The sequence below is a fragment of the Lycium ferocissimum genome, unplaced genomic scaffold (genome assembly GCF_029784015.1).
Source record: "Lycium ferocissimum isolate CSIRO_LF1 unplaced genomic scaffold, AGI_CSIRO_Lferr_CH_V1 ctg12437, whole genome shotgun sequence".
Lineage (NCBI taxonomy): Eukaryota > Viridiplantae > Streptophyta > Magnoliopsida > Solanales > Solanaceae > Lycium > Lycium ferocissimum.
In genome coordinates this window covers 20,305-31,699 of record NW_026714352.1, presented here as the reverse complement: position 1 = coordinate 31,699, position 11,395 = coordinate 20,305, and the positions used below count along the sequence as shown (strand labels likewise).

Sequence of the window (11,395 nt, the reverse complement as noted above, 5' to 3'; positions counted from 1 at the left end):
AAGCATATATACTAGCATGTTTCAAGATTGGCACCTGAGTAGTGGTGAGAGGATTTTGCTGGGACAACTGCTGCCTCAACTGATTTGGATTCACCCTTTGTTGTTGTGCATATGCCAGGGCCCCGTTTGCCCTTAACTGAGAGTTCATGTTCAGAGATCCCATCATTCCCATCGCCTGTATACCCTGCAAGGACTGGCCATGGGAATTCCCTGTATGGAACTGATTCCCCTGCATTAGACCAGACTTCTGCCGTGGCTGCAACCAGAATAAAACTCCTTTCAGCAACATGTAAAGCACGACCATTTATACTTAACCTTATCAACAAATATAACAATGACAAATGGCAATTGCGTTTTTTTTTTTTTTTTTTTTTTTTTTTTAAATACCACTAAATTCTCAAAGGGTACATCGTCAAACAAAGTTCATGCATTTAATGGCTCCGGAATGGAATTAGGAAAACATAATAGTAAATTTGAATCCAATTGTGTGAATCCTCTATTTAAGCTCAATTCATGTCATCATCATACCAAATAATAGTTGTAATAACAATAACAACAATAATAATAATAGTATTAAAAGTTATTTATACTTTTTACTGGCATATAAATCAATGATAAGGTCTATTAAAGTTGATGAAATGATACCAAATTCAAAAATTGAGATTGTAAATTGAACTGGGCAACAGCAGCTGCTGCTGCTGCAGCTTGTCCAGATAACACGTAAAGCACGGCAATATATGCTTAACCTCATCAAGAAATATAACAATGACAAATGGCAGTTGCATTTTTATTAAAAGACCGCTAAATTCTCAAACACTACATTGCCAAACAAAGTTCACACATTTAATGGCTCGGGAATAGAATTAGTGAAGCATAATCCTGTACGTGTTTAAGTGCTAACGACAACAACTACCACATGTCAATCCCAAACAAGTCGGGGTCGTCTTTATGAATTATGAATCTTCATTGACCATGTTTCTCTATTTAAGCGTATCTCATGCCATCATCACACTAAGTAAAGGTGAAAAAGAATTTAAATATGTACAAATAATAGTAGTAGCAGTAATAACAATAACAATAACAATAACAATACAAATAATATTAAAAGTTCTCTATATTTTTAATGGCATATAAATCTATAATAAGGTCTAGTAGAAGCGCTGAAATAATACCGATCTCAAAATTAAGATTGCAAATTCAACTGGGCAACACATAAAGCACGGCCATTTATATTTAACCTCATCAAGAAATATAACAACGACAAATATCAGTTAGGTTTTAACAATAAAACAGCCAATTTCACAAACAGTACATTGTCAAACAATTACTACTAGCTCGTGTACGTCCCAAACAAGTTGGCGTCGTCTTTACGAAATCTTCATTGACCATGTTTCTCTATTTAAGCTCAACTCATGTCGTCATCATACCAAAAGTGAAAAAGAATTGAAATACATACAAATTATAAAATATTAAAAGTTCTATATACTTTTACTGGCATATAAATCTACAAAAAGTGCTGAAGTGATACCGAATTCAAAAATTGAGATTGCAAATTGAGCTGAGCAACAGCAGCAGCTTGTCCAGATAACATGGGCAAATGACCAGTCTGTCCCAATAAAGCTGCCCTATTCAAATTTCCGCTACTCATCTGGCCACCTATTTGTTGTTGTTGTTGATTCTGGCCACTTAGTTGCTGCTGTTGTTGATTCTGTTGTTGTTGTTGTTGTTGCAATTGTTGCTGCAATTGTTGTTGTTGTAACTGTTGTTGTTGTTGCTGGAGTGAAGTACTTCCGCCTCCAAAATTCATTTGACCATAAAGCCCTCCTCCTGATTGTTGCCTCATTAAACCTAATTGTTGTTGTTGCTGCTGCTGCTGCATTTGAAATTGACTCAACCTCGACATTGAAGGCGATCTCTGCATCGTGAAATTAGATGCAGCAGCTGACATTAAGTTGTTGTTACTACTACTAGAATTATTATTATTATTGTTCTGCTGCTGCTGTTGAAGCTGTTGCTGCATTTGGTGTTGTTGAGATTGCGACAATTGTTGTTGCTGCTGCATCTGTTGTTGCATTTGTTGTTGTTGTTGCTGAGACTGAGATTGGTTTAACGGCATCTCAATTGACGGCGATTGTGAGATTGTAGTCATGGTGATTACGGACGTCGTTGTTGCTGTTCCGGGTTCGATTATAGGGTTTGATTTGGGGGAAGAAGATGGAATAATTTCAGCCATTATTTATAGGTTTGTGTTGTGGATTTGATGATTCACATGAATAGAGTCATTTGGAAACTCTGAATTTTTTCAGTTTGGGGATTCAGACTCCGTTCCGTTGTTGTCCAAGGTAAATTCGACTTCTACGGGTCCCACAACTGCCCACGTGTTAGCAATTGTTACTCGAGGTATCTAGCTTTTTTTTTTTTTTTTGGAGGAGAAATGGAAGTAAAAATTTCATACGGTGACCAAATTTTACAATGATGTTTAAGATCTAACCAGTTCTTTTTATTACCGTGCACAAATAACCGGTATCTTATTAATAGCAAAATTAATATAAATATTCGCCAATCTAAACAACAACAACAACAACATACTCAGTAGGCGTTTGGCCATGAAAATTAAATATTTTTCACTTTATTTGGAATTTTAAAGTTGGAGTTAAAGATAGAGTTGTGTTTGGTTATAGTATTTTCAAAAAATATTTGGTTGTTTGAATATAATGAAGGTGAAAAGAGGTTTTTTGGTGCTTTTCAAATTCCAAATAAATTTCCATGCCAAATATTAATTTTCAAATAAAGTGAAAACGTTTTCCGAAAAGAAGTGAAAAATTCGTATGGTCAAACGAGTCCTCAATATAATCTCACAAATTGGATATGGGGAGGATAGTGACTATGCAGATCTTATATCTACCTTGGGATGTTGAGAGGTATGCGACTCTAGTCAGGTTTTCATAGTGAAAAGTAATGCATGCCAATTTGGTATAGGAGTTATATTAGGAAAAGGTTAATAGCATTTCTGTGTAAGATCAAGCAATTAAACACTAGAGAAATCTAGATATGAGAGAGTTTACGACACCATTGTATGTTGTAGACAAGTGAAGACAACGCTGTGTTGACGGTGTTACTGCTCCAGGTTTGATTATAGGGTTTGATTTGGGGGAAGAAGATGGAATTTCAGCCATTATCTATAGGTTTGTGTTTCATTAGTTGCATTTTCATATTGCTTTGAGCTATTTGTGCTTATCTGACATTTTCTCGTCATGTTTTCTCTTGAGCCGAGAGTCTTTCGGAAATAGCCTCCCAATCTTTCGAGATAGGGATAAGGTTTGCGTACACTTTACCCTTCCCAGACCCCACATTGTGGGATTTCACTGGGTATGTTGTTGTATCTATAGGTTTGTGTTATTGTGAACTTGATGATGATTCATATAGACTGAGGGGAATTCAGATCAATAGAGTCATTTGGCAACTTTGAATTTTCACTGAATTTTTTCAATTTGGGGATTCAGACTTGGTTGTCGAAGGAGAAAGCGAAATAGCAGAGGTAAATTCGACTTCTATGAGTCCCATGATCGCCCATGTGTTAGAAATTGTTAAGGTCTCAAGCTTTGTTTTGAGGAGAAATGGAAGTGAAAATTTTATAAGGTGACCAATTTTTTGACCAGTTTTTTTTTTTTAAACTATTGTGCACAAATAACTAGTATCTTATTAAAAGAGAAATTAATATAATAGTCTCTCATCTAAACAACCATAACAGCAATAACATACCCAGTGTAATCTCACAAGTGTGATTTGAGGAGGATAGTGTCTCCGCAGACTTTATCGCTACCTAGGAATGTAGAGAGACAGTTCTGACAGTATGTGACTTTAATCAGGTTTTCACGGTCAAAACTAATACATGTCAATCTAAGAGCCGTTTGGACATTGTTTGAAACCATGATTTGAAAACATGTTTGGACATGTAATTTGAATATCTTAAGTTGTATTTTCTCTTATAGAAATAAAAATCCCACAAGTTGTGAAAACTATCAAAACATGCCCAGTTCTTATACAATCTTACCAAATGAGCAAGTCATAGTTCATAACAAAATTAATATGCTACTAGAAGGCCTTTCTAAAAAATACAACATCAATTGATCAAACTTTAGTTCAATAAAAACGAATATTTAACATGAATAATAATGTAACTACTCTTTAATATAATCCTCCCACATGGTAGACATAAATAAAGGTTGGTGGAAGTTAATGAGGTTGGTAAATGGTTGGTGGCAGTAATTGTTAAAAATATTTACCAACTTATGAGTTTTTTTTTAATAAAATAGAAACTTATGGGTCAAGCTTTATATTTAAATTTTTGAAATCATGGTTTGAAACCCCAAATCATGCCTTTTTGGATGATTTGGGGTTTGAAACCATGAGATAGATGAAATACATGTCCAAAACGCTGATTTCATCTCATGGTTTCAAACCACAGGTCCAAACGCCTACCTAGAATAGGAATTGTACTAGGAAAAAAAAGGCAATAACATTTATGAGTTGGCTCAAGCGATTAGACACTAGAGAAAATCTAGAATTTTAAAATGTTTAGGACACCACTGAATGGTGTAGACAATGGAGGCACTATCTGCATTATAGGAATTGATCACCACACGCTAACATATTTGATGGAACAGAAGGTCATTACTACTATTTAACAAAAAGGGCTAACTAATCTACTTGGTTTGTATTTGAAATCCAATACAAAAGGGAGCTGTAAATAGAGCTGTTGATCCATTCTTAAAGAGAAACGAGGATACAAAGAGACCAAAGGAAGGTTATAGGCCATAAGTTACTGTACCTACTTGGATGCAAAAGGTTCAACACTGTTATGAAGGAGCAACAGATACCTAATTACTTAGCTCACTCGACAACCTCAGGGGTCAGAGCAGTTACATTCGTAGCTTACAATCTATAGTACCAAGAAGAGAAGAAAAATTGCATGCTGGAAATATGGAAAAATTAAGGCAGCAAATACTCAAGCAACTAAATGACTCACCAGTAGATGGACATTCATGTCAAGTAGGCACATTTAGATTTAGGAGCATTTCCTCAAATAGCTTAACGAAAAATGTGAAATTCAATGTGAGTTGTTGTGAAGTGCACCAGAAAAGCAATTAAAAAAACATACCTTATCGTACCCCCGAAATAGCATATTTGTGCGGACTTTATAGACACAAATCACAAGGAAAGGCACCATCTTTGTGGTAGTGTGTGTGTGTGTTCAGTGGCTAAATGCTATAAATATTTTTGGTCAAGCAACCAATTGAGTAACTTCCCATTATTAAGATGGATTTCAAATTAACTTTTAGCTATCTTGTCTTCAAAAGACCTCACGTTTAAATATACATGTGCTCTAACTCAATGAGTTCCGCAATTATTATTATTCATATGGTAACTCTATAAATAAAAGGTGTAAATCACTTCGTAATTTTCCAGTATATATGAAATTCCAAATGATTAGATTCATATTTAATAAAAGGCGTGGGGATAATAAAACTAGACCTTTATAGAGATTGAGGCTTGAAAAATATAGCAACCAGCTTTACTTTAGACGAAGATTTTTATTGTCAAGCTTCAAACAATTATCAATAGACTTTATAGTTCGTTGACATATGGGGAATTATATAATGATTATGTTGGTGATCTGGGGTCTATAGACGATTGAAAGAGGTATCCTAACTTGTTCCAACACCTAACTCTTATTATATTATTTTTAGAGAAAAGACATCATTTGACCCTTGAACTTGGCACGAAAACTCAGTTTAGCAACTAAACTTAACTTGTATTTATTTACCCCCCTTAACAACTTTCATCCCAATTATTTACCACCCTGAGAAAATAATACCACTCTCACCATGGGAGGTGTATTACATTCACGCCACGTCATTGCCACATCATTGCCACGTCATTGCCATGTCAAAAATTACTAACCCTTCATTTTTTATTTTTCTTTTATTATTTTTTCTCTTTCTTCTTCTTTCCTCCTTCTCTCTTTCTTCTTCTTTCTCCTCAACCCCCCCCCGCCACACCACACTTGCCACACGCCGCCACCGCCGCGCGCGCCGCCGCCAACCAAAATAACCAATACTAAAAAATTACCAACCCTTCATTTTTTATTTTTCTCTTCCTTCTTCTTTCTCCTCATCCTACCACACCCATAAGAACAACACCCACCACCACCACCATCACCCCACCAAATTTCATCCCATTCCTTTTCAAATTCGTCCAAATTGGTTATTTTGGTTGTTATTGTTGGCTATTATTATTATTATTAGCAACCCCATTTCTTCCATAATCATTATTCCATAACCACCACCATCTTCTTCTTCACAACCCCCCCCCCCCCCCCCCACAACCCCGTGAAATAGTAACTCTTCTTCACCCCGCAGCCCCGCTCCCACCACCTTCACTTCTTCACAGAGACCCCACGGCCCTCCCCCCCCCACGCCACGGCCCCTCCCCCACCATTTCGTCTTACACTAACCGAACCTTTGCCCACCCCCGCCACCGCCCCCACCACCTTCCTCCTCCTCCTTCTTTTTCTTCACAAATTCCTCTTCTCTCTATATTATCATCATTCTTTTCTTACCATTTTCACCATTTTTTGGTTTCTTGATTTTGATTTTTGTTTTCTTTCAAAAATAAAGTTATGGAATAATGATTATGGAAAAAATGGGGTTGCTAATAATAATAATAATAGCCAACAATGACAACCAAAATAACCAATTTGGATGATTTTGAGAAGGAATGGGATGAAATTTGGTGGGGTGATGGTGGTGGTGGTGTGTGGTGTGGGTTAAAGATGTGGGTGTTGTTCTTATGGGTGGTTATGGTATGATGAGGAGAAAGAAGAAGAAAGAGAAAAATAAAAAATGAAGGGTGAAGAAGATGGTGGTGGGGGCGGGGTGTGGGGTGAAGAAGAGGCGGGGGGGTACGTGGGGTGGGGTGGAGAGAAAAATAATTAATTATTTTTTAATTATATATTATTTTTATTTTATTTTTTAATTATATAATATATATATATATATATATATATATATATATATATATATACGGGCTCACCTTTTTATATTTTTCACTCTCTTAATTTTTTTTTTACTTTTTTTTTTTGCCACGTCAGCTCTCAGAATGGTAAATAATTGGGATGAAAGTTGTTAAAGGGGGTAAATAAATACAAGTTAAGTTTAGTTGCTAAACTGAGTTTTCGTGCCAAGTTCAAGGATCAAATGATGTCTTTTCTCTTATTTTTACTTAATCTTAATCAAGGCGTAGATCTCTTAGTACATTCTTCGTAAGCTGACAAAAAATGGAACATTTGTTACCAAATGCCAACCGCTGATGTAGTTATTTTCCTTTATTCTTTTAGTTGAGTTACAATTTTTGTTTACAAAGATGGGAATGATTCAAAGGTCAAAATTGAATATCAATTAGAAGTGATGTTTTCTTCTTATATGCTTTCACCATTAGATACGAGAAGTCAAATCATATAAGGCTTTGAGAGAACAGTAATTAGCAACGTTGAAATTTCACTCTTTGCCACTCAGAAATGCTGGAGACTGGTTAATAACTTTAGACCACTAATCCTCAAGCATTATAATCCCACCTTGAATGCCATAATATCGCAACAAAAATATTTAAAAGTTACGTATCTTATACCTTAGTTTGTAATAATCCCACCTTGAATGCCATAATATCGCAACAAAAATATTTAAAAGTTAAGTATCTTATACCTTAGTTTGTTTTTAGCATTAGGAGGTTAATATCTTGATGTGCAGTTCCGACCATTATTGATGATCTGAGAAAGATTTGTGATAGAGTTGTGCCAATAAAGTACAATTAGAGGTATAAATTGATTTGGTGGTGCAATTCATCATTGTTTAAATTCCATAAGGGCTAATTTGAGATTTACAGTGATTAATTTGAGAGCCCGTTTAGATTGGCTTATAAGTTGGTTTCATTCTTAACTTTTTTGGGCGTTTGACAAAACAAAAAAGTGCTTAAAATAAGTCAAAAAATAAGAAGTTGGGGAACCCCAACTTTTTTCTTTGGCTTAAGAACCATTTTGGTTTGACCAACGATTTTACTTTTTTATCCCTTATACTTCCTTTTAATTCCAATATTACTCTCACTACTAAAAACCCTAAACTATCATCTTTCCCTTTCAACAACTTATTTTCAACTTCAGCACTTTTATCCAAACACGTAACTGTTTATTTATAAAATAACTTTCAGTACTTATACTTAAAAGTCATTTTTTTTCCAGCTAATTCAACTGGGCTCTAAGTCACGAGGCTAGAGATCTTGAGCCCGTTTGGCTTAGCTTAAAAAAAGTGGCTTATAATTTGGTTTGACTAAAAAACAGCTTATAAGCTAAAAAAAAGTTGGGTTATCCTAACTTATTTTTTTGGCTTATTCTTAATTTTCTCTCTCCTCTCTTTTTACAACGGTAATTAGCTCCCCTCCCCACCCAACCCCCACCCCCCCCCCCAACCGGAGCCGCCGACCCAATGGCGACCACCGCCGGTTTCCGGCCCGACCGGATCTCTCTCTCTCTCTCTTCCGTCTCTCTCTCTCTCTCTCCTCCTTCCTTTCCTTTTTCTCTTTTTTCTCTTTTACACGTAATGACCGGAAACCCTCCACGATAGGTTTCGGCGATTCTACACGGTAATCGAGCTTTCCGGCAGTTCCGGCCAGTGAACAGTGATTCCGGCCGGTGAACAGTGATTCCGGCTGGTGAACAGTATTTTCCGGCGGAGAACAGTATTTCGACGGCAAACAGAGATTTCTCGGTGGTGAACAGGTTTTACTTACTTGGAGTTGGTACCTCCAATAGCCCATTTCCTGTCGTTAGCCTTATAAATTTTGCACACTGCTCTGCCTAATTGAATACCTATTCCTCGACACATAGACTATTACTAACTTGTGTTCTATTATTGATCCTTCGTTTGTCCTAGATTATCCTTTCACTAGCGTATACTTGCTTTACTGGCTTTAGTGAGGGATGGTAGACTAGGGTCATGTTCTCGGTTGGGATCGGGGACTAGGGTTGGGGGGGCTAAGGGGGTTGAGGGAGCCTCTAGATTGAGAGTAGGGTCTTGGAATATTGGGACTTTATCGGGAAAGTCCATAGAGTTAGTTAAGATTCTTAAAAGATGAGGATTAATATAGCTTGTGTCCCGAGAGACTAAATGGGTAGGACCAAAGCGAAGGATGTGGACGGGTACAAGCTTTGGTTCTCGGGCAAATCAAGGTATAGGAATGGGGTAGGGATCTTAGTAGATAGTGAGCTTAGAGATCAGGTGGTAGAAGTTAGGAGGATCAACGACAGGATGATGGCGATTAAGTTAGTCGTTGGAGGGTTCACCTTGAACATTATTAGTGCCTACGCGCCACAAGTGGGTTTAGACGAGGAGGTAAAAAGGCGCTTTTGGGAGGACTTGGACGAAGTGGTGGCAAGTATACCGCCTACTGAGAAGCTATTCATAGGAGGAGATTTCAATGGGCACATTGGGTCTGTTTCGAGGGGTTATGACGAGGTGCATGGAGGATTTGGCTTCGGGGACAGGAATGGTGGAGGAGTCTCGCTCTGGATTTCGCAAAAAGCTTTTGGATTGGTGGTAGCCAACTCGTGTTTTCCGAAGAAGGAGGAGCACTTGGTAACCTTTCGTAGCTCAGTGGCTGCGACGCAAATAGACTTCTTGCTCCTTAGAAAAGATGATAAAGGCCTCTGTAAGGACTGCAAGGTCATACCGAGTGAGAATCTTACGACCCAACATAAACTATTGGTGATGGATTTGGAGATAAGAAGGAAGAAGAAGAAGAAGGTTGTGGATGATCGAGCGAGGATTAAGTGGGGGAGTTTGACTCCGTCTAGTGCCCTAGAGATGGGAGAGAAGTTGATGGCTATGGGAGCGTGGGATAGTAAGGGGGATGCGAGCAGTATGTGGGATAGGACGGCCGGTTGCGTTCGGGAAGCGGTAGAGAGGTATTGGGGGTCTCACGAGGTCGCCGTGGTGGGCACGCGGGGATTGGTGGTGGAATGGAGAAGTCCAGGAAGGTAGAAGCAAAGAAGCGAGGCATATATAAGGTGGTAGATAGCGAGGATGATGAAGAGAAGCGGACGAACGGGGAAAAGTATAAGATGGCGAGAAAGGAGGCGAAGTTAGCGAGTGTCGGCGGCTAAAACGGCGGCCTTTGAACGCCTTTATGCGAACTGAGGACGAGAGGTGGGGATAAGAAGTTATTTAAGCTCGCCAAGAGAGAGAGAGAGGAGAGGCACGCGACTTGGATCATGTGAAGTGCATCAAGGACGAGGATGGCCAAGTGTTGGTACGGGGAAGCCGCATTAGACGAGAGATGGCGGTCATACTTTCATGAACTCTTGAACGAAGGAGCGGACGGAGACATTGTGTTGGGAGACTTGGAGCACTGCGATAGGCGTCGCGACTTTGGTTATTGTAGGAGTATAAAGGTTGAGGAGGTTAAGGGGAGGCATTCGTAGGATGCGCGGGGGAAGAGCGACCGGACTGACGAGATTCTGGAGAATTTTGGAAGAATGTAGGCGGGGGTAGGCTTGGAGTGGCTAGTGGATTGTTTAATGTCATTTTCAAAACGGCGAAGATGCTTGGAAGAATGGAGATGGAGTACAATGATTCCCGTGTACAAGAACAAGGGAGACATTCAAAGGCACGACAACTATAGAGGTATCGAGTTGCTAAGTCACACTATGAAAGTGTGGGAAAGGGTGGTGGAAATGAGGGTGAGGAGAGGTGTGTCTATTTCAGAGAACCAGTTTGGATTCATGCCGGGGCGCTCGACTACAGAAGCCATCCATATTGTAAGGAGATTGGTGGAGCAGTATAGGGAGCGGAAGAGGGACTTGCACATGGTATTCATTGACCTAGAAAAGGCTGCGACAAGGTGCCGAGAGAGGTCTATGGAGATGCTTGGAGGCTAAAGGTGTACCTATGGTGTACATTAGAGCGATAAAGGATATGTATGATGGAGCTAAGACCGAGGTAAGGACGGTAGGAGGAGACTCGGAGCCCTCCCACATTGTTCGGGGGTTGCGTCGGGGATCGGCTCTTGCGTTTCTATTCGCCTTGGTGATGGATGAATTGACGCGACAAATACAAGGTGAGGTGCCTTGGTGTATGTTGTTCGCGAGATGACATAGTCACGATTGACGAGACTCGCAACGGAGTTAACGATAAGGTTTGGAGGGGGAGACGGACGTTGGAGTCTAAAGGATTTAAATTGAGTAGGACCAAGACGAGAATACGTGGAGTGCGGGTTCGGTGGCCTACCGCGTGAGGTTGATGAGGAAGTGAGGCTTGGTACCCGGGGCCGTTCAAAAGAAAGG

The 11,395-nt window shown here is 39.0% G+C and overlaps 2 protein-coding genes across 2 annotated transcripts; one reads left to right on the top strand and one right to left on the bottom strand.

Moving 5' to 3' along the window:
- Positions 1-34: 34 nt before the first annotated feature.
- On the bottom strand, positions 35-2,328 carry LOC132041934 (transcription initiation factor TFIID subunit 12b-like; the record flags this gene model as incomplete). Its single annotated transcript, XM_059432608.1, has 2 exons — positions 1,529-2,328; positions 35-256 (listed from the first exon to the last, which is right to left on the bottom strand). Coding segments are annotated over exons 1-2 (927 nt in total), but the record flags the coding sequence as incomplete, so codon positions are not given.
- Positions 2,329-9,221: 6,893 nt separating this feature from the next.
- On the top strand, positions 9,222-10,094 carry LOC132041937 (uncharacterized). The gene has a single exon (XM_059432612.1). The coding sequence runs from the start codon at positions 9,222-9,224 to the stop codon at positions 10,092-10,094; it is 873 nt and encodes a 290-aa protein (XP_059288595.1).
- The last annotated feature ends 1,301 nt before the right edge of the window (positions 10,095-11,395 follow it).

Bases quoted from the DNA above. Each gene is read 5' to 3' on its own strand.
- LOC132041937 (XM_059432612.1), top strand. From the start codon at position 9,222: ATGGGTAGGACCAAAGCGAAGGATGTGGACGGGTACAAGCTTTGGTTC.